The sequence below is a fragment of the Saimiri boliviensis genome, chromosome 8 (assembly GCF_048565385.1).
Source record: "Saimiri boliviensis isolate mSaiBol1 chromosome 8, mSaiBol1.pri, whole genome shotgun sequence".
NCBI lineage: Eukaryota > Metazoa > Chordata > Mammalia > Primates > Cebidae > Saimiri > Saimiri boliviensis.
Window position 1 is genome coordinate 15,002,179 of NC_133456.1, and position 19,608 is coordinate 15,021,786.

The window sequence follows — 19,608 nt, forward strand, 5'->3', positions numbered from 1 at the left end:
GCCAGACACGATGTACTGTCACAGGCTCAGAACTACACACTGGGGCACCAACAAGGCCAAGGCTGGGCATCGGGTACACTGCAGAGAGCTGGGCCCAGGAGGCAGTGTCGTGGGCTGGGCACCAGGAATACCGCTCCAGGGAGGGTATTCCCAACAGCGCCATCACCTTGTGGCCCTGGCAGGGCCTTGCCATGACCACACTGCCTCCTTCTCAGAGTCCCGCAACTGCCACAGCCAGGCAGACCCCCCCAACCTGGGGCAGACGCCTACTCCCCACAATCCTGAACACACAAACCATGTGTTCTAGAATCTTGGCACCATGGAGGTGCCCCACCCCCTCTGCCTCCACAACAGATTAGAAGGAGCGGTGAGGACTAGATACCTGCTCGCCATGGCCTGTGGGCTGGGGGATCTTCAAGGCCTTCTTACATCTCCACTTCCTTCTGCCAGATTAGATAATCAGCCGTATATTGAAGGTGGGGCTTCAGGGTCATGGGGCGGAGGCCGGAGGGGTCTGTTTGCCAGGGTTCCTGTGTCGGGCTGTCCTCATGCCTGAAGGGCCTTCGTGTGTCCATATCCTGATGGGTGGTACATCCTCAGCAGACTGGGGACCCAAATGGTGCCAGGGAAGTTCCAATTTCCAGGGTGGCCATGAACACAGGAGAGAAGAGCCTTATTAAAAATGGGGGAACACAGCGGGTGTGATGGCTCATGCCTGTAATCCCAGCACTGTGGGAGGCCAAGAAGAGCAGATCACTTGAGGCCAGCAGTTTGGGATTAGCCTGGCCCACATGGCAAAACCCTGTGTCTACTAAAAATACAAAAATTATCTGGGTATGGTGGTGCACATCTGTAATCTCAGCTACTTAGGAGGCTGAGGCATGAGAATAGCTTGAACCTGGGAAGTGGAGGTTGCAGTGAGCTGAGATTACACCACAGCACTTCAGCCTGGGTGACAAAGTGAGACTCCATCTCAAAAAAAAAAAAAGGAATAGACTAACATCCATGGAACGAATAAGTTTGTTTGGGAGGCACAGCCATAGGAAACCCGTCTTGCGATGATGAGGAAGTGAGGTTGAGTACCCACTCTGTATCAGCGTGGCTGAGACTGAGTGAGGCCACGACACCCTTGTGGTGAGCTTTGCCAGCATCCTCATTTCACAGTGGGAAACTGAGGCTCACGGAGCTTCAGTGGTTTGCAAATGCTGCAGCCAGAATTCAGTACCTGTGTTCAGTAGACTCTTTGGGGGTGAAAGAGGATGACATGTAAATTTCATGAAGCATTCCGTATTTTAAAGAAAAGATTGATTTTTTTTTTTTTTTTTTAAGAGACAGGATCTTGCTCTGTCACCCAGGTTGGAATCCAGGGTGTGATCCTAGCTCACTGTAGCCTCAAACTCTTGGGCTCCAGTGATCCTCCCACCTTGGTCTCCTGAGTAGCCACTGCACCTGATTAATTTTGCTTTTGTAGAGGCAAGATCTCGCCATGTTGCTCAGGTTGGTCTTGAACTCCTGGCCTTAAGCCATCCTCCCTCCTGGGACTTCCAAAGCTCTGTGGTAACTGGTGTGACTGTCTTCCTTGCTTATCCTTTGTGCGCTACCAGTCCAGACTGGGCCAATTTAAAATCTCCATCTCACATCTGGTTCAATGCAGCCTGCTCTCCTCTCACTCCTATTGCTGGGGCCAGTGAGAGTCAGGGAGGGAATGGACACTCATCTCTACTCACTTTCTCATAGGGTCACAAGAACCACACCTCTAAGGGCATGGTCTGTAGGGTGGCCCCTGGAGCAATGCAATGTGACACTACTGTTCTCTAGAGACAGGCAGCCCGGCCCACTTATGCCCCATCACCTATCCCCTGGCTGACAGCTCACCCTGTGATTATTCTCTCTTCTGCCTCTCTCCCCCAACCATCTGTTTTGTAAACTATGGGCAGGGATGAGTCCTGGGTGATGGCTTATAACAAGCCCAGGAGGAGTTGGCTGGTTCTCATTGCTTGGGGACTGTAGAATGTGGGGCACCTGCTGCCCTTGGCCTTTGTTTTTTTTTTTTTTTTTTTTTTTTTTGAGACGGAGTCTGGCTTTGTCACTCAGGCTTGAGTGCAGTGGCATGATCTCAGCTCACTGCAGCCTCCGCCTCCCAGGTTCAAGCAATTCTCCTGCCTCAGCCTCTTGAGTAGCTGGGATTACAGGCATGTGCCACCATGCCTGGCTAATTTTTTGAATTTTTGGTAGAGACAGGGTTTCACCATGTTGACCAGGCTGGTGTTGAACTCCTAACCTCAAGTGCTCCACCCACCTCGGCCTCCCAAAGTGCTGGGATTACAGGTGGGAGCCACCATGCCTGGCCATTTGCCAGTTTTGAGGCAGTAGGAAAAGCCCATTCCCACTTGTGCATGTGTTAGTGGCTGCTTATGACAGGGCTGGGCTGGAAGGCAGCTCTCTCTGCTGTGTCCAGGGGTGTGAGGGCTGCCCTTTGCTGCCTGAGAGCCTCTTTCCTCAGGGCCCTGGTTCCAGGGCTGCGGTCAGACCAACATATCCTGCAGGATGGTGAAGGGGAAGCTGGTAGAGGTAGGCAAGTGGCCGTGGCAGGTGAGCATCCTGTTACTGGGCACGTACATCTGCAGCGGCTCCCTCATCCACCACCGGTGGGTCCTCACGGCTGCACACTGCTTTCAGAGGTCAGTCATTAGGGGCTGGGGACTTTGCTTTCTGGCCTTGGGGTCCCTGGTGAATCTAGGGATCTGGGAGCAGGGGGCCTGGCTGGGTGGTCCTGAGCTCAGGACCCATCTCCTCCCTTACCTATGGATTTACCATTGGTGACCTGCCTCCTACCCATGGTCCTGCAGATCCAAGGACCCCAGCCAGTACTCTGTGATGGTGGGAGTCCATCAACTCCCAGAAAATGGCACTCAGCTCCTGGTCACTCACATCATGATTCATGAGGATTTCAACAATTTTATGTCTCGGAACATTGCCCTCCTGAAGCTCAAGAACTTCGTCTCCTGGACTCCCCTCATCCAGCCCGTCTGCCTCCCCAACACCAAGTTCAGGTCATCCATTGGAAACATGTGCTGGGTAATCGGCTGGGGAGATACAGGACAAAAAGGTGAGTGAAGGCTGGCAGAGGTTACAAGACACTTTCCTCCTTGGAATACAACCCCATCACAGGCTCCTTCATTCATTTCTTTATTCACTTGTTCACTCGGTCAGCAAACATTTCCTGACCTCTTGATACAAAGATATATCCCAGTGCTCTAGTGTAAAAGACACATGTGGCCTGCAAAGACCTCGGTTCCCAAAGTTAAGTGAAGTGAAATGCCAAGGGCTCACCTTGCAGCATGGCAGGAAGTGAATTCTTCATTATTAATGGGGTTCTCATTAATGGCACGAGGGCCATGATCTCAGGACATACTGAGGCACTGAGGCTTCTCTATCTAACTGTGTGCTGGTTATCCTGAAGCATCCCCAAATTCCTGGAGATCTGGCCCCTGTTGGTGCTCACCTTGGGTTCTAGGATCTGGGAGGCTTTGTGGGGGCCTGCTTTCCGGGGGGTGACATCTTGCGGCTCTAGGGTCTTGCCACCTTGCTGGTGGCCAAGGGGCAGAGCTCAGCTTTTCACCCTCATAGAACCTGAATTACTGGAGAAATCTCCTCTTGTCCTCCTTGTCCTTTGGTGCCTGGATATCACTCCAAGCCCCTTGGGACACTTTTGCATAATCTTTTTTAATGAGCTGGGGCTTTTTCAAAAGTTAGGCTCTGGGCTGGGACCTTTATCAAATCACCATCCCAGGAAATAGCCCTCCCTCCTACCTTAGCAAATGTGGACAACTCTGTGTTGGGGACATGTCAAAAAGCTGAGGGGATGACAAGGCCAACTCTCTGTCTCCTCAGTGACCCCAAGTATCCCCTACAGTCTTCAGGAGGTGGCTGTCAGGATCGTGAACAATGACATCTGCCAACACCGGTACCAATTCCTCTTCTTGAAGGACAAGAAGAGCGTCATCGGGACTGATGTGCTGTGCGCCAGCTCCGAATGGGGCTTGGATGCTTGTCAGGTGCAGAGCGTGTGGATGGGGGCAGGAGGAGGCTTTCAGATTTCATGGGTTTCTTTTCACACAGCCCTGGAAGACCTTATGAAAATCTCCTGGTTCTAAATCCTTGAGGAATCGCCACACTGTCTTCCATAACGGTTGAACTAATTTACATTCCCACCAACAGTGTAAAAGCGTTCTTGTTTCTCCACAGGCTCGCCAGTATCTATTGTTTCTTGACTTTTAAAATACCATTTGACCCAGCAATCCCATTATTGGGTATGTACCCAAAGGAATATGAATCATACTACTATGAAGACACATGCACACATATGTTTATTGCAACACTATTTACAATAGCAAAGACGTAGAACCAACCCAAATGCCAATCAGTGATAGACTGGATAAAGAAAATGTAGCACATATACACCACGGAATACTATGCAACCATAAAAAGAATGAGATTATGTCCTTTGCAGGGATGTGGATAAAGCTGGAAGCCATCATCTTCAGCAAACTAACACAGGAACAGAAAACCGAACACTGCGTGTTCTCACTCATAAGTGGGAGTTGAAAAATGGGAACACATGGACACAGGGAGGGGAACATTGCACAACAGGGCCTGTTGGAGGAGGGTTGGGGGTAAGGCGAGGGACAGCATCAGGACAAATACCTAATGCATGCAGGCCTGAAAGCCTAGATGATGGGTTGATCAGTGCAGCAAACCACCATGGCACACTATACCTTATAACAAACCTGCGTGTTCTGCACATGTATCCCAGAACTTAAAGTAAAATAAGAAGAGAAAGTCTCCTTCTCCCGGGCTTCCATTCAGCCTGTAAAATAGGGGTGAAATACTCTTGTCCCTGTCCACAATGAAGGTAGCAATGGCAGTCCTTTACCACTTTTTTTTTTTAGACGAAGTCTCACTCTGTCACCCAGGCTGGAGTGCAGTGGCGCAGTCTTGTCTCACTGCAACCTCTGCCTCCCAGGTTTAAGCGATTCCCCTGCCTCAGCCTCCTGAGTAGCTAGGACTACAGGCGCATGCCACCACACCTTGGCTAATTTTCTGTATTTTAGTAGAGATGGGGTTTTACCATGTTGGCCAGGATGGTCTCGATCTCCTGACCTTGTGATCCGTTTGCCTCAGCTCCCCAAAGTGCTGGGATTACAGGTGTGAGCCACCTCGCCTGGCCCTATTTACCACTTTTGAACATCAGCTACATGCTCAGATGTGGGCCACGTGCTAGCAGAACCCATTTTGCATCAATGACTTTCATTCTGCAAGCATAGAATGAATACTTCTGCCACCTGCCACTTGTACCTTCTATTCAACATTGGTTTTGAGATTTATTCACATTGATACATGCAGGTTTTAAGCATTAACAGCTCTACAATATTCTCTTTTGTGAATATGCCACAATTTATCCAAGCTCTTCTTTATTAACATTAAGGGAGTTTCCAATATTTTCTTTTTTTTTGTTTTGTTTTGTTTTCTGGTTTTGAGACAGTGTCTAACTCTGATTCCCAGGCTGGAGTGCAGTGGCATGAATACCGTTCACTGCAACCTCAACCTCATGGGCTCAAGCACCGTGCTACCTCAGCCTCCTGAGTAGCGCTGGGACTATAGGTACCAGCCACTGCTCCTTTTTTTTTTTTTTTTTTTTAAAGAATAAAGAAGAGGAAGAAAGAGGAAGAGGGAGAGAGAATGGGGGTATTGCTTTGTTACCCGGGCTAGAATGCAGTCTAAATATGGGTATGCCTATAATTGTCCTTAATAATGGAGACATGAAATAAAATGAGGGAAGAGAGTAACAAACAAGGAGCCAACCAACATTTTGTTTAAACTTCTAAGTTGATGTGATGTGGTACTGATGAGAGTGTATATTTTGTGTAAAGTGGAGAGTTCTATAAATGTTAATTATGTTTACTTGTTCCAGATCTGAGTTCAAGTCCTGGATATCGTTGTTAATTTTCTGTCTCATTGATCTGTCTAAGATTAATGTTGAAGTCTCCCACTATTATTATGTGGGAGTCTAAGTCTCTTTGTAAGTCTTGTATGACTGGGTATTCCTGTATTGGGTGCGTGTGTATTTAGGACCTTTAACTCTTCTTGTTGTTGCATTGATTCTTTTATCATTATATAATGTCCTTCTTTGCTTCTTTTGATCTTTGTTGCTTTAAATACTATTTTATCAGAGGCAAAAATTGTAACTTCTGCTTTTTATTTATTTATTTTTGCTCTCTAGTTGGTTGGTAAGTCTCTCTCTATCCCTTGTTTTGAGTCTTTGTGTATCGTTGAATGTGAGATGGGTCTGGATGCAGCATACAGTTTTAGTTTTTTGTCCAAATTGCCTGTCTTTGAATTGAGGAATTTAGTCAATTTAAATTTAGAATTAATAGATATATGTGAGTTTAATACTGTCATTTAATATTAGCTGGCTATTTTGCCCATTAGTTGATGCAAATTCTTCATTGTATTGATGTTCTTTACTTTTTGGTATTTTTTAGAAAGGCTAATACTGTTTGTTCCTTTCTATGTGTAGTGGTTCTTTCAGAAGCTCTTGTAAAGCAGGCCTGGTGGTGATGAATTCTCTGAGTGCTTGCTTGTTCACAAAGAACTTTATTTTTCCTTCACTTATGAAGCTTAGTTTGGCTGGATGTGAAATTCTTGGTTGAAAATTCTTTTCTTTAAGGATGTTGAATATTGGTCCCCACTCTCTTCTGGCTTGTAGGGTTTCTGCTGAGAGATCTGCTGTAAGTCTGATAGGCTTCCCTTTGTGGGTAACCTGACCTTTCTCTCTGGCTGCCCTTAGTATTTTCTCCTTCATTTCAACCCTGGTGAATCTGACGATTATGTGCCTTGGAGTTGCTCTTCTTGGGGAATATCTTTGTGGTGTTCTCTGTATTACCTGGAGTTGAATATTATCCTGCCTTACTAGGTTGGGAAAATTTTCCTGAATAATATCCTGAAGCATATTTTCCAGCTTGGATTCATTCTCTTCGTCACATTCAGGTACACCTATTAGGCGTAGATTAGGTCTTTTCACATAGTCCCATATTTCTTGGAGACTTTGCTCCTTCCTTTTTATCCTTTTTTCTCTAATCTTATCTTCTTGTTTTATTAAGTTGGTCTTCGACCTCTGATATCCTTTCTTCTGCTTGATCAATTCGGCTGTTAAAACTTGTGCATACTTCACGTAGTTCTCGTATTGTGTTTTTCAGTTCCATCAATTCACTTATTTTCCTCTCTAAATTTTGTATTCTTGTTGACATTTCGTCAAACCTTTTTTCAAAGTTCTTAGTTTCTTTAGCTTGTGTTAGAACAAGTTCTTTTAATTCACAGGAGTTTCTTATTATCCACGTTTTGAAGCCTGCTTCTGTAATTGGAACCCACTCGTTCTCCATCAAGCCTTGTTTCGTTGCTGATGAAGAACGGGGATCCCCTGCTGAGGAAGAGGCGTTCTGATGTTGGGTATTCTCAGCCTTTTTTGACTGTTTTCTTCCCTTCGTTGTAGATTTATCCATCTGTGGTCTTTATAATTACCGTCTTTGTAATTGGGTTTCTGAGTGGACGTCCAACTTACTGATTCTCAGCGCCGAAATCTGAGCAACCCACTGCGCCGACCAAATCAGCGGCGTTAAGATTGATGGTGCTTTTCTGACTCTGCACCAGGAACCGACGCTCTGAGGCGCCGGCAAAACCGCCTCGCCGGTCACAAGAGTCGCGCTGGCGACCCGTGGGGCTCCTCCGCTGGGAATCTCCTGGTGCGTGAGCAACAAGAATTCATGTGAAGGTGTGGCGTCCTCTCGTTCTTTGCGTTTTCAGTGGGAGCTACAATCCCGAGCTGCTAGTGATCAGCCATCTTGGATCTCTCTCCTCCAATATTTTCATATCGCAAACACTGCTGCTCTAAATATTCTCACACACATCTCCCTATTTACATGTTCCACAATTTCTCAGCAAGATGTGTCTGCATAGGAGTGGTGGGTCATAGGCTGTGTTATCCTTATCTTTAATAGCCATGATCAATTGTTTTCCAACATGATTTTATTAATTTATATTCTAACAGCAGTATTTGAGTGTTCCATTGCTCCATTTCTTGCCAGCTTTTGGTATTGTCAGATATAAAATGTCTTCCATTCTGAAGGATGGGAAATAGTACCTGTTGCAGTTGTAATGTGCATGTCGCAGTTACTAATGTGGCTGTGCAGTTATATGTTTATTCACTATTTGTGATTCCTCTTCTATGAATCAGTTATTCATATACTTTGGACATTTTTCTATTATTTGCCTTTTTCATTTTTTAATATTTTGGATACAAATTCTATGTTCACTGTGTATATTGCAAAATCTTCTCCCAGTTTTCCATTTATCTTTTTATTTTGTTTGTACTGTCCTTTGCGGAACAGCAATTTAGGTTTTATTTTAGTCAAATATATCATATCTCTGGTTTATGCTTTTTTTTTTGTCTTATTTAATCATTCCTTTTCCCAAGGTCATAAAAGCATTCTCCTATATTTTTTCCTCAAAGTTTGGAAATTTTGGCTTTCATGTTTTGAAATCATGTGACATTCATTTTGGGAATGGTGTAAGATAGGAATCTATTTTTATTTATCTTCTCATGTGGACTGCCAGTTTTCCCGATGCCATTCATTGAAAAAGTCATTCCTGCACTGGCTGTCACTACCTCTGTCATATATCAAGGTTCTGTAAACACAGGGATTAGTTTATTCAGTTGGACACCTACATAATTTATTTTTGTTCTTTATTCCTTCTCAATACAAATTTTTGAGGCTATATATTTCCCTCTAAATATGGCTTTAGTTTCATGCCACAAATTTTATGCGGTAATACTTTATAAAATTTCCATTTTGATTTTATTTTGACTTATTTTGTATGGTTTTTTATTGCTGTTGATTTCCAACTCAGTTTCCTTGTCATAAATCGGTAACACTTTAAGTGTTATCAATTTATGGAATACACTGAGAAGGTTTACTTTTTCTAGTTTTGTGTTTAAAGCATTTAAGATCATAAAATCACGTTTGATTTGAACTTTGAATTCATCTCTTAAATTTTCACTGTTGTGATTTCATTATCACTAACTTATTTTAAAATATGTTCTGTGATTTTGAAAGCAAATGCAATTACATACGTGCAAAATTAGGAAATGAGACTTTCCTATCATCAAACTACCTATAAATTTTTACTCTAAATTGTTTGGTTTATATTCCTAACACTTCTTTCTATGCATATAAAACTCTACGTTAGTTTTTTTCTGGTTTTGATTTTTTTATTTTTATTTTTTGAGATGTAGTTTTGCTCTTATTGCCCAGGCTGGAGTGCAATGGTGCCATCTCGGCTCACTGCAACTTCCGCCTCCCAGATTCAAGCAATTCTCCTGCCTCAGCCTCCCGAGTAGCTGGGATTACAGGCATGCGCCACTACTCCTGGCTAATTTTGTATTTTTAGTAGAGATGGGGTTTCACCGTGTCCGTCAGGCTGGTCTCGAACTCCTGACCTCAGGTGATCTGCCCACCTTGGTCTCTCAAACTGCTGGTATTACAGGTGTGAGCCACCATGCCTGGCCTCTGGCTTTGATTTTTAGTAAGGGACTGTTAGATAATTTTATTCTCCAACATTAAACTTTTTTTTTTTTCTTTTCTTCTTCTTCTTCTTCTTTTTTATTTTTTTCTCTTTTCTTTTTTTTTTTTTTTATAGAGATGGGGTTTCTCCATGTTGGCCAGGCTGGTTTCGAACTCCTGACCTCAGGTGATCTGCCCACCTCAGCCTCCCAGAGTGCTGGGATTACAGGCATGAGCCACTGCACCCAGCCTAACATTTAAATTTTTACTTAAAATCTATCTTGGACTCCTTTCTATGTCTATACATATAAATATATTCCATCTTCCTTAACTGCTGAATAATAATTTTCTCATATGGCTATACCACAATCTACTTAACCGTTCTTCTATTGACAGATATTTGAGCTCATTTTAATTTATTTTTTTACTATGCTAGAATAAAAAATTTTGAATACCTTTTCACATTTGTTCAAACATTTATCTAGAATAAACTTTTAGAAGTGTAATTACAAAATCAGTTGTATATATACTTAAAATTTCAATAGATATTTGCAAATTAGCCTCCCAAAGACTTAATCCATTTATATTAACACCAATAGTGTATGAATGACTTTTCCTGCATCATCACCAGTATTAGGTATTATTTTTATTTTAACTTTTGTCCTTTTGGTAGACTAAAACTTATATTTTTGTTATAATTTCATGACATTGAGAAATTCTGTAAATTGCTTGTGTAACAGGATATTAAATAGGAAGTTTCAACAAAGATATCAAAATACAGATAATCTCAGAATTCAGAGAGTTGTGTGACTGATATTTCAGCTACATGTCTGTTTCAAAGGGTCCAGAGGGTAAGGCTGGAGGCGATTTAGTGAGGATAATTTCTCTGGAGAGAACTGCATCTGTGAGCTCACCTTTCTCCTTTTAAGAGGACAGGGATGAGCAGGCTGGGGGTGCCTGTCCCACACTTCAAGTCTATCGGGAATGGTATCAGCAGGATCACTCAGAAAGCCTGATTCGTACCCCTCAAGGTAGGGGCAGAGTCAACTCTAAATCCCTCCAGGCTCAGAGAGCTCCCAGTGGCCTGGAGGGGCAGGGTGGGGGCGGTTAAGACCGTTCTTTTCCCCTCACTGTGCTGCTGTTACCTTGGCAGGTTAGGAAGATCAGGTTAGCAAGATGGGGTCAGAGGAGTGGAAGCTAGAGGGAGGGAAGCCTCCTGCTTGCCAAAGCCCCCGATGGCAATGGAGAGAAGTTTTACTCTAAATCAAGTTTAACGTTGTGATTATTACATGGGAAGGAATATTCTGATTTCTGAAGTGAGATGTTCATATGACACTTGGTGTAATCATGGCGATTACGATTACATTACTCACAGGGCGCATATTTTCTGGTTCTGCCCGAGTTTTTATCCAGGGTCAAGGAAAATACTCACCTTCTAAATCAATTTTAAAAGGACAAAGGAAGTCCAAATAAAATCCTTGCTTTGTTTAAGGTACCATTTACATTTTTCCATGTCCTTTGCCCGTGTTCTTCCATTAAACTCCTTTTGTTTTGTTGATTTATAAAAACTCTGGATATTCTATTCTGTAGTAACTTGGTAAAGGAGCATTATGTCTTTTTCAGCTTAATTTGAAATGGTTCATAAGCATTTATATATATATATATATGTGTGTGTATATGTATATATACATTTGGATATGTAATATAAAACATGGTAAAACATTAAAATTAGTGAATCTGGGTAAAATATTATACTTGCAACTTTTCTGCAAGTCTCAAATTATTTCAAAATACAAATTTACCCCAAAACTTTGGGTATTGGAAGTTTTAACCCATTTTAAAATGCTTATAATATTTTACCCTATTTGTACCTCATTTACCCATTTTTTTGGTGTAGGTTTTTTCCCCACAAGGTTATGTAAAATTTTTATGTGTTTACATCTATCATTATTTCCCTCCATGATTTTAATTTTTTGGCTCTTCTTAGAAATATTTTTCCTACCTAAGATTATAAAATTATTTACTCATCATTTTCTAATTCTTCTCTTTAAATACTTTAAATTTTGATTCATTTGGATGATTGACAGAGGAAATCCAGTATTACTTTCTCCAAATGAGCAGGCTGTTATACAAAAACATTTTATTGAATACTTGTTTTTTTTGGCTATGAATCAGAAATGCCCCCTTTATTGCATTCTGAATTCCCACCATATTTTGATGTCTTCCTACCATTTACAGCTCTATGCCACCACTACTCTGAAAATTATGGTAGCTTCATAATTCTTTTTGTATACCGTAAGGCAAGTCCTCCTTAATTCTCCATCTTTAAAGAATTTACCTAGCTGTTCTCCCATGTTCATTTTCACAATCTTAGAATAAAGTTGTCAAAAAGAAAACCACATGGGGGTTTTGGTGGAAATTAATAGATCCATTTAGGGAAATAAAAGACTTTTTATTTTGTGCTATTTCTTTATGTCTGTAGAGCAGGAGTTTGTAGCTTTCTCCACGTAGTTACTGCATGCTGCTTCCTGAGTCTATTCCTAAATGTTATATATCATGTCCTTATTGTGAGTGGAATATATATATATGTATATATATATTCTTTAAATTAACTAATTAATTAATTATTTTGAGACAGATTCTCGCTCTCTGGCCCCAGGCTAGAGTGTCGTGCATGATCTCAGCTCACTGCAATCTCCGACTCCTGGATTCAAGCGACTCTCCTGCCTCAGTCTCTCGACTAGCTGGGATTACAGGCCTTCGTTACCATGCCCCGCTCATTTTGTATTTTCAGTTGAGACAGGGTTTCTCCATGTTGGTCAGGCTGGTCTCGAACTCCCAAGCTCAGGTGATCCACCGGCCTCAGCCTCCCAAAGTGTTAGGAATACAGGTGCGAGCCACTGCGCCTGGACTGCATTTTCACTTTCTTCATTTCCACCCCTCAGACTTTTCCTCGTACTGAAAACATCTGAGAGTTCAGCTTGCTTTACTCTTATTATATCTAAGAGTTTTCAGTGGACTCTTGGGCTTTCTAGGCCCACACTCATATGAGTTGTAATTAGGAATGATTTCACCTCTTTTATTTGTGTTTTACTTTTTCATTGTTTTGAGTCCCCCTCTCTCCCTAAAGCAAATCAGATCTGTGTTTTCTCTTGCTGCCCACTTTCTTTTTTTTGTTATTTATTATTATTATTATTATTGTTTTTTAAAGACAGGGTTTCACCATGTTGGTCAGGCTGGTCTTGAACTCCCGACCTCAGGTGATCCGTCCACCTTGGCCTCCAAAGTGCTTGGATTACAGGGGTGAGCCACCACACCCGGCCTGCTGCCCACTTTCATGGAAGTGCTTCTTACACTTCATCTTGAACCATGTCATGGTGCTAATGCGGCCTGTAATCTGTTGATGGGAGAGCTGTTCCTTTCTGTTTTACCAGGGCATTTGATTTCGGGAAAGAATGTTTTGCTTTATAAGTGTGTTTTCTGACTCTGTGCTCTAACTCAGAGTGCAGACCTGTTACCTGAATGGATTCCTCATGTCCATGTGTCCTGTATTCCAAGATCATTCCTCCCTGGGTATGGTGTACTTTTGTTTCATTCGTCTGTTGGATTCAGATCCATAATATCTTTTTAAGAGCATGCTTTTATTCATTTATTCATCCAACAGACACCTTATGCTGGGCTCTGGGCCAGACATGGATAACACTGCGCCCAAGAAAGGTCTGGGGTCTGGGGAACAAGTAGTTCCATGTGGCACAGTCCATGCAGTGAATGCACACAACCTTTTTCCTTTTTCCTCCAGTGACGCTGGGCTCCACTTTAAGGTATGTAGAGAAAGGCACCCCTTTGTTAAGGATAGTGTCAGGACGATGCTTCATTTGAAAAACATTTGTTCATGTTCTGGAACATCTGAAATAACACACATAATCTCCTATTTCAACACTGGATCGAAGTTGCCTATGAAACCACTGGGGCTGTTTTCCTGTGAGTGGTTGCTCTTGGGGAATATTTTAAGTTGTTTTGTCCATACTTATTGGACTTTTCGGGCTCTCTGTCAATCTTTAAATTAGCTTAAATGATTTCTCTTTCATAGAAAAAGATCATTTCATCCAGAATTTAAATCCACAACAAGGAAATTGTCAACACTCTCGAGATTCTGAGAAAGTACATTTTCCCTGGATGTGGTTCTAGTTTCTTTGCTACTCAAACCATGAAGTGTTTACATTTTTCTTTCCCTTTGTGTTTTTCTTGGTGAGACTCACAAGGTGCGCATGTGTTTTGTTGTTCTTGTTGTTGTTTTATATGAGACAGGGTCTCACTCTGTTGCCCAGGCTGGAGTGCAGGGGCGCGATCATAGCTCACTGTTACCTTGAACCCATGGCCTCAAGCGATCCTTCTGCCTCAGCTTCCTGAGAAGCTGGGACTACAGGCGTGTGCCACTACGCCCAGATACTTCTGAAATTTTTGGAGAGACAGCATTTCACGATGTTGCCTAGACTGGCCTCAAACTCCTGAGCTCAAGTAATCCTCCTGTCCCCGTCTCCCAAAGTGCTGGGATTACAGGCGTGAGCCACCACGCCCAGCCTTGTTGTTTTTTAAGAACAAGCTATTGATTTTTGTTTCTCAAGTCTATGATTTTTCTGCTTCCTAACACATGAATTATTCTCTTTTTGTCTTTATTAATTCCTCTGCAAGTGTCTTGAGCTGAATGCGCGGCGATAACTGATGATAATAACAAACAATTTATTTTTATTCTCTCTTGTTTGGTATTAAAAGTACTTTAGATCAGGACAGTTCTATGTGCAGTTTAGGCCCACATCCTGTGCAATATGTGATGTTCTTATTACTCAACATTCTAATTATAGATTTTAGTTGTTTTTATGTTAACGTTTTGAAAGTTATTTTTTCCCATTGATGGAGTGACTCACATTTTGTTACTGAACTCTGGTTTTATCTCACTGTGGTGAGAGAACGCTTACCTGCAGTGGTTTTCTCTCTCTCCTCTTCTTCTCTCGTGTTCTGACTTTCTCTGGGCCCCTAGAGTCCCATCAGTCCTATCTCAGGCAGGGGTCCTCCCATATCATTGCTGGTGTGATTATCACTGGCTTGATTTTCTCCTTCAGCTTCCATTTGCCCTGCCCTCAAAAGAATATCAACTCACATCTGTCTAATATGTGGAATTAGGCCTGGCATGGTGGCTCACGCCTGTAATTCCAGCACTTTGGGAGGCCAAGGTGGGCAGATCACCTGAGGTCAGGAGTTCAAGACCAGCCTGGCCAACATGGTGAAACCCTGTCTCTACTAAAAATACAAAAATTAGCTGGGCTTGGTGGTGCACACCTGTAGTCCCAGTTACTTAGGAGGCTGAGACCGGAGAATCACTTGAACCCGGGAGTCAGAGGTTGTAGTGAGCCAAGATTTCATCACTGCACTCCAGCCTGGGTGACAGAGCAAGACTCCATCTCAAAAATAATAATAATACTATGTGTAATTAAAGGTATCTGTATCTTTGAAAAATACAGAGTGTTGCTGTGTGTGTTTTAGTTGGTATAAATTACATTGTGCTGCCTACTTCCTCCTGTGATTGTTTACTGACGCATCAAATAATTGCCCCATATATCCTATATCAAATTTTCCTTCCTTCCCCGAACATCATTTTGGGCAGAGTTCATAATTTTTAGTCATTTTAAGTTATTAAATGCCTTGTCCCACTAAAAGTTTCTAGTTAAATTTAAACTTCACTTCAGGACCCACTCCCCCCACCTGCTACCGCCCAATCTCTGGTGGTCCTAGGGATGAGGTGCCCTGCCCTGCCAGGAGGTCAGGAAGCTAGCTTGGTGTCATCTCCATGGTAAGGCCATGGAGGCCTCACATCCTCCAACCCACTCTGCTTGTTATTTTCAAGAGCTCCTTAGATATGTTAAATATTGACCTCTGGTTGGATTTAGACAGAGACAATGCCCTATCTTAATTCATCATCTATCTTCAGTGAGATTTGGTATCCTTTACTGAACAGATAACCTTAGTTTTGATGCAATCAAGCCTAACACGTTTCTTCAGGTTTGTGAGTTTTGTTTCTGTCTTTTGAGACAGTCTTGCTCTCTGTTACCCAGGCTGGAGTGCAGTGGCACGGTATGGCTCACTCCAACCTCAACCTCCTGGGCTCAAGCGATCCTCCCACCTCAGCCTCCCAAAGGCCTGGGATTACCTGTGTGAGCCACTGCACCCAGTAGAATCTTATTTTAAAAAGTATACATCATCCCAAGTCATAAAAATATGGTCCTATGTGATTTTGGTTTTGGTTTTATTTTTCATTTGAGAGACAGGATCTGGCTCTGTTGCCCAGGCTGGAGTGCAGGATGATTATGGCTCACTACAGCCTGGAAATCTGTGCTCAAGTGATCCTCCTGCCTTAGCCTCCAGAGTGGCTGGGACTAAGGTGCGTGCCACCGTGCCTGGCTAATCTTATTTTTTGTGAAGACAGGGTCTCACTATGTTGACCAGGCTGGTCTCGAACTCCTGGGCTTGAGTGATCCTCCCACTTTGGCCTCCCAGAGTGTTGGGATTACAGTGTGAGCCACTGTGTGTTGTTTGTCTTGTTTGTTTTAATTAGCTTTATCCTTCTTACTTTTCACATTCAGAGTTCTCATTCCTCTGAAGCTTTGTTGCGGTAGGATACAACTTCGCTCTTCTCTGTCTGGTGAGCCAATGTCGCCGCCATCTGCTACAGACCCCTCATTTCCCGCAGACTTGATGCTTTGTGTAACGTGTGTCAAGGGTCCTCCCGGGTAGGCATCAGGTTACTGGCTCTGCATTGCCCCCACTGGACTATGTTTTTGTTTCTATGCCAGTACTTCACTATTTCTATAATTATAGCTTTCTTATCTTTAATTATATTTCTATGATTATAGCTTTAAAATATGTGTAACTATCTGGTAGGTAAAATCTGCCCCCGACTTGTCTCTCCTTTCTCAAAACCATTCTAGAATTTAAGGATTATTATCCTTCAATATCAATTTTAGAATCAGTTGTCAAGTTCCTGAGAAAATCCTGCCAGCGTTTTAACTGGAATTGCTTTGAGAGATTAATGTCTGAAGAATTGACATTGTTCTAATTTTTAATGCTTTTACTCTATGTTGAATAGACAAAAGGTATTTATAAAACATACGTGGAGAATAAAGAATAACATTAGCAACATCCATGTACCCACCACCAAACCGAAGAAAGAGTCCCTCACAGACCTGTGAAAGCTTCCCTGTGGTCATTCCTGCACCCCAAGCCTCAAATGCTCTGACTCTGCCCCAGTTATTTTGCTGGCTGACATTTGCTCACGGTGCCTCCACTTCCTTGTGTGCTGTGTCGTGTTTTGAGGAGTGAGGACATGTTCCTTAGAGCGTTAACCGTAGGACTACTCTGAGGTGTGGCTTGAAAGATAGGTTTCTCCAGACAGAATCTATGTTTGTTGTTGCCAGGTGCCTGCAGGTATGACCAACCCAGCATTATTTTATTTATGTACTTACTTTTAATTTCCGGGTACAAGGGTACAAGTGAAGGTTTGTTGCACAGGTAAATTTCTGTTACAGGGGTCTGTCGTACAGGGATCTGTCTGATGATTTCATCACCCAAGTTTTAAGCCTAGTACCTATTAGTTGTTTTTCTTGATCCTCTCCCACCTCCTACCTTCCGCCATCAAGTGGACTCCATCGTCTGTTCCCTTCTTTGTGTTGATGAGTTCTCAACATTTAGCTCCCACTTATAAGTGAGAACATGCGGTGTTTGGTTTTCTGTTCCTGTGTTAGTTTGCTAAGGATAATGGCCTCCATCTCCATCCATGTCCCTGCAAGGGACATACATGATCATGCTCTTTTTATGGCTGCATAGTATTCCATGGTGTATATGTACCACATTTTCTTTCTCCAGTCTGTCATTGACGGGCATTTAGGTTGATTCCATGACTTTGCTGCTGTGAATATCCCATCTGGCCTTGTGCTGTGAAACCACATCCGGCCTTGGCTCAGGTTTTTTGAACCACCCAGACGGTGAAGTCATGCTGTGAGTTCATACGAGGGTGAGTGTTTTGAGTTCACCCTCACTCTGAGGGTGTGGTCATTTTTTGAAGGTATAACTTTTTGCAGGAGGTCTGCTCTGAGGCTCCTCTCCTGAGTGAGGCCCTGGGTTTTGTCTATCTCCCAAACCCATGAACAAGGCTATGAAGACTGAGGCTCAGTTTTGCTGGGTTTGACAAAGGGCCTTGGGGGCAAAAGCTTTCGCCTGGGCTCCACCGACATCTCTATATTCTAGCCCTCATTTAGGTTTTCGTCTCTGAAGAGTCTATTTTTTTGCTAGTTTGCCCATGCATTTAAAATAATATATTTTTTTTAAATCTCACATTTGTAGTTGTCCTTAGCAATAAGGTTGGGATCTTGTCTTCCATGCTGCAGGAAGCCAAACGGTGAGAACTGACATTTTCACATTGTTTTAAGTTGTCTCGTCTTTGAACAACAGCGTATCTCCACACTGATGTAGGTCTTCCTGTATGTTTTTAGGTACTGTTTATTCCTTTTTTTAAAAAGAGTCTTATGCATTCTTCATTAGATTATGTCCTGTAAATCTTGGTGTGCATTGTGTTTTAAAAATAAATATAATGAGTTGTTTTTCTAATTTATAAAATTTTCCGACATTACAAAAGAGTATAAAGAAAATTTTAAAAAATTGTAAGAAACCCTCTATCACCAGAAATAACGGCTATGACCTTTTCATGTATGTCATCCTTTCTTTTCCCCTTTTTTTGAGACAGAGTCTAGCTCTGTCACCCAGGCTGGAGTGCAATGGTTCGATCTTTGCTCACTGCAACCTCCGCCTCCCAGATTCAAGCGATTCTCCTGTCTCAGCCTCCCGAGTAGCTGGAACAACAGGCGTGTGCCATCACACCTGGCTTAACATTTTTTTTTTTTTTTTTTTTTTTTTGTATTTTTAGTAGAGATGGGGTTTCACTGTGTTAGCCAGGATAGTCTCAATCTCCTGACCTTGTGATCCGCCCACCTTGGCCTCCCAAAGTGCTGGGATTACAGGCGTGAGCCACCACACCCGGCTGACATATGTCATTTTAAACAGTCTTCTTTTCTGTAAACCTATGTTTGCACAAAAAGAGGACAGCTGGTCTGCATTTCAAACAGCTCACTCTGCAAGCAGGATTTCAGGAAAGAATAAGATCAAGGGCAATGGCCTTGGAGGCCCACCAGGATTTAAGGGGAAGGCAGAGGAGGGGACGGGGATTTAGGGTCAGAGTTAGCAGGAAAGGGAAGACAGAGGCCGGCGTGGTCCAGTGCGGAGCTGATGTGGCACAGAGTTCATCCTCAGGGGCAGGCTCAGGCCGGGGAGGCCCTCCTGCTGCCATCCTTATGCCACCCCTCCTTTTCTCTACAGGTTGACTCTGGCAGCTCCCTCGTCTGCCAAATGAACAAGACCTGGATTCAGGTGGGAGTGGTAAGCTGGAGCTTTAGCTGCGGGCGGCGCCACTTCCCGGGCATCTACACCAGCACTGCCCACTTCAACTCCTGGATCAGGGCTCAGATTTCTGACCTGAGGTTCGTCAGCAGGGCTGGCCCTGCCTTCCTGAGCCCAGTTATCCTCACTGGCTACCTTCTGCTGGCCTCCTTGGGCTCCCTGTGCTCCTGTGAGTGGTGTTAAGGACAGCTGCTCCCAGAGGCTGCTTCTCCCTGCCCTGTGTTCTGCCCTTTGAAGTGCAGACCGGAGGTTGCACAGGATGGCAGGGCAGAGCGGCCCCGGGGAAGGGCCCAAGAGCCACTGTTATTTTCTGTTGTTCAATGAAGATGCTTTTGAACTTGGAGCCACTCAAGTGATTGTCTTTCTTCTTGACCTCGGCCAGAGCCCTTCACAACCTCCCTAACCCCCAGGAAGTATTGGCTGTTCTCTTAAGCTGAGCCTCCCCCGATAGCATTACGCCATGTCTGTCTTGTGCTTGTTGTGT

At 43.3% G+C, this 19,608-nt stretch overlaps 1 protein-coding gene across 1 annotated transcript; it reads left to right on the plus strand.

The window, feature by feature from the left end:
- The first annotated feature begins 391 nt into the window (after positions 1-391).
- Positions 392-19,307, plus strand: LOC101032724 (putative serine protease 46). Its single transcript, XM_074403524.1, has 5 exons — positions 392-476; positions 2,504-2,681; positions 2,850-3,109; positions 3,895-4,058; positions 19,044-19,307. Exons 1-5 carry the CDS (start codon positions 392-394, stop codon positions 19,305-19,307), a joined length of 951 nt encoding a protein of 316 aa, XP_074259625.1.
- Positions 19,308-19,608: the final 301 nt, after the last annotated feature.

Bases quoted from the DNA above. Each gene is read 5' to 3' on its own strand.
- LOC101032724 (XM_074403524.1), top strand. From the start codon at position 392: ATGGCCTGTGGGCTGGGGGATCTTCAAGGCCTTCTTACATCTCCACTT. The intron at 2,682-2,849 runs GTCAGTCATTAG...ATGGTCCTGCAG, and splicing joins GCTGCACACTGCTTTCAGAG to ATCCAAGGACCCCAGCCAGT. The intron at 3,110-3,894 runs GTGAGTGAAGGC...CTGTCTCCTCAG, and splicing joins GGGAGATACAGGACAAAAAG to TGACCCCAAGTATCCCCTAC.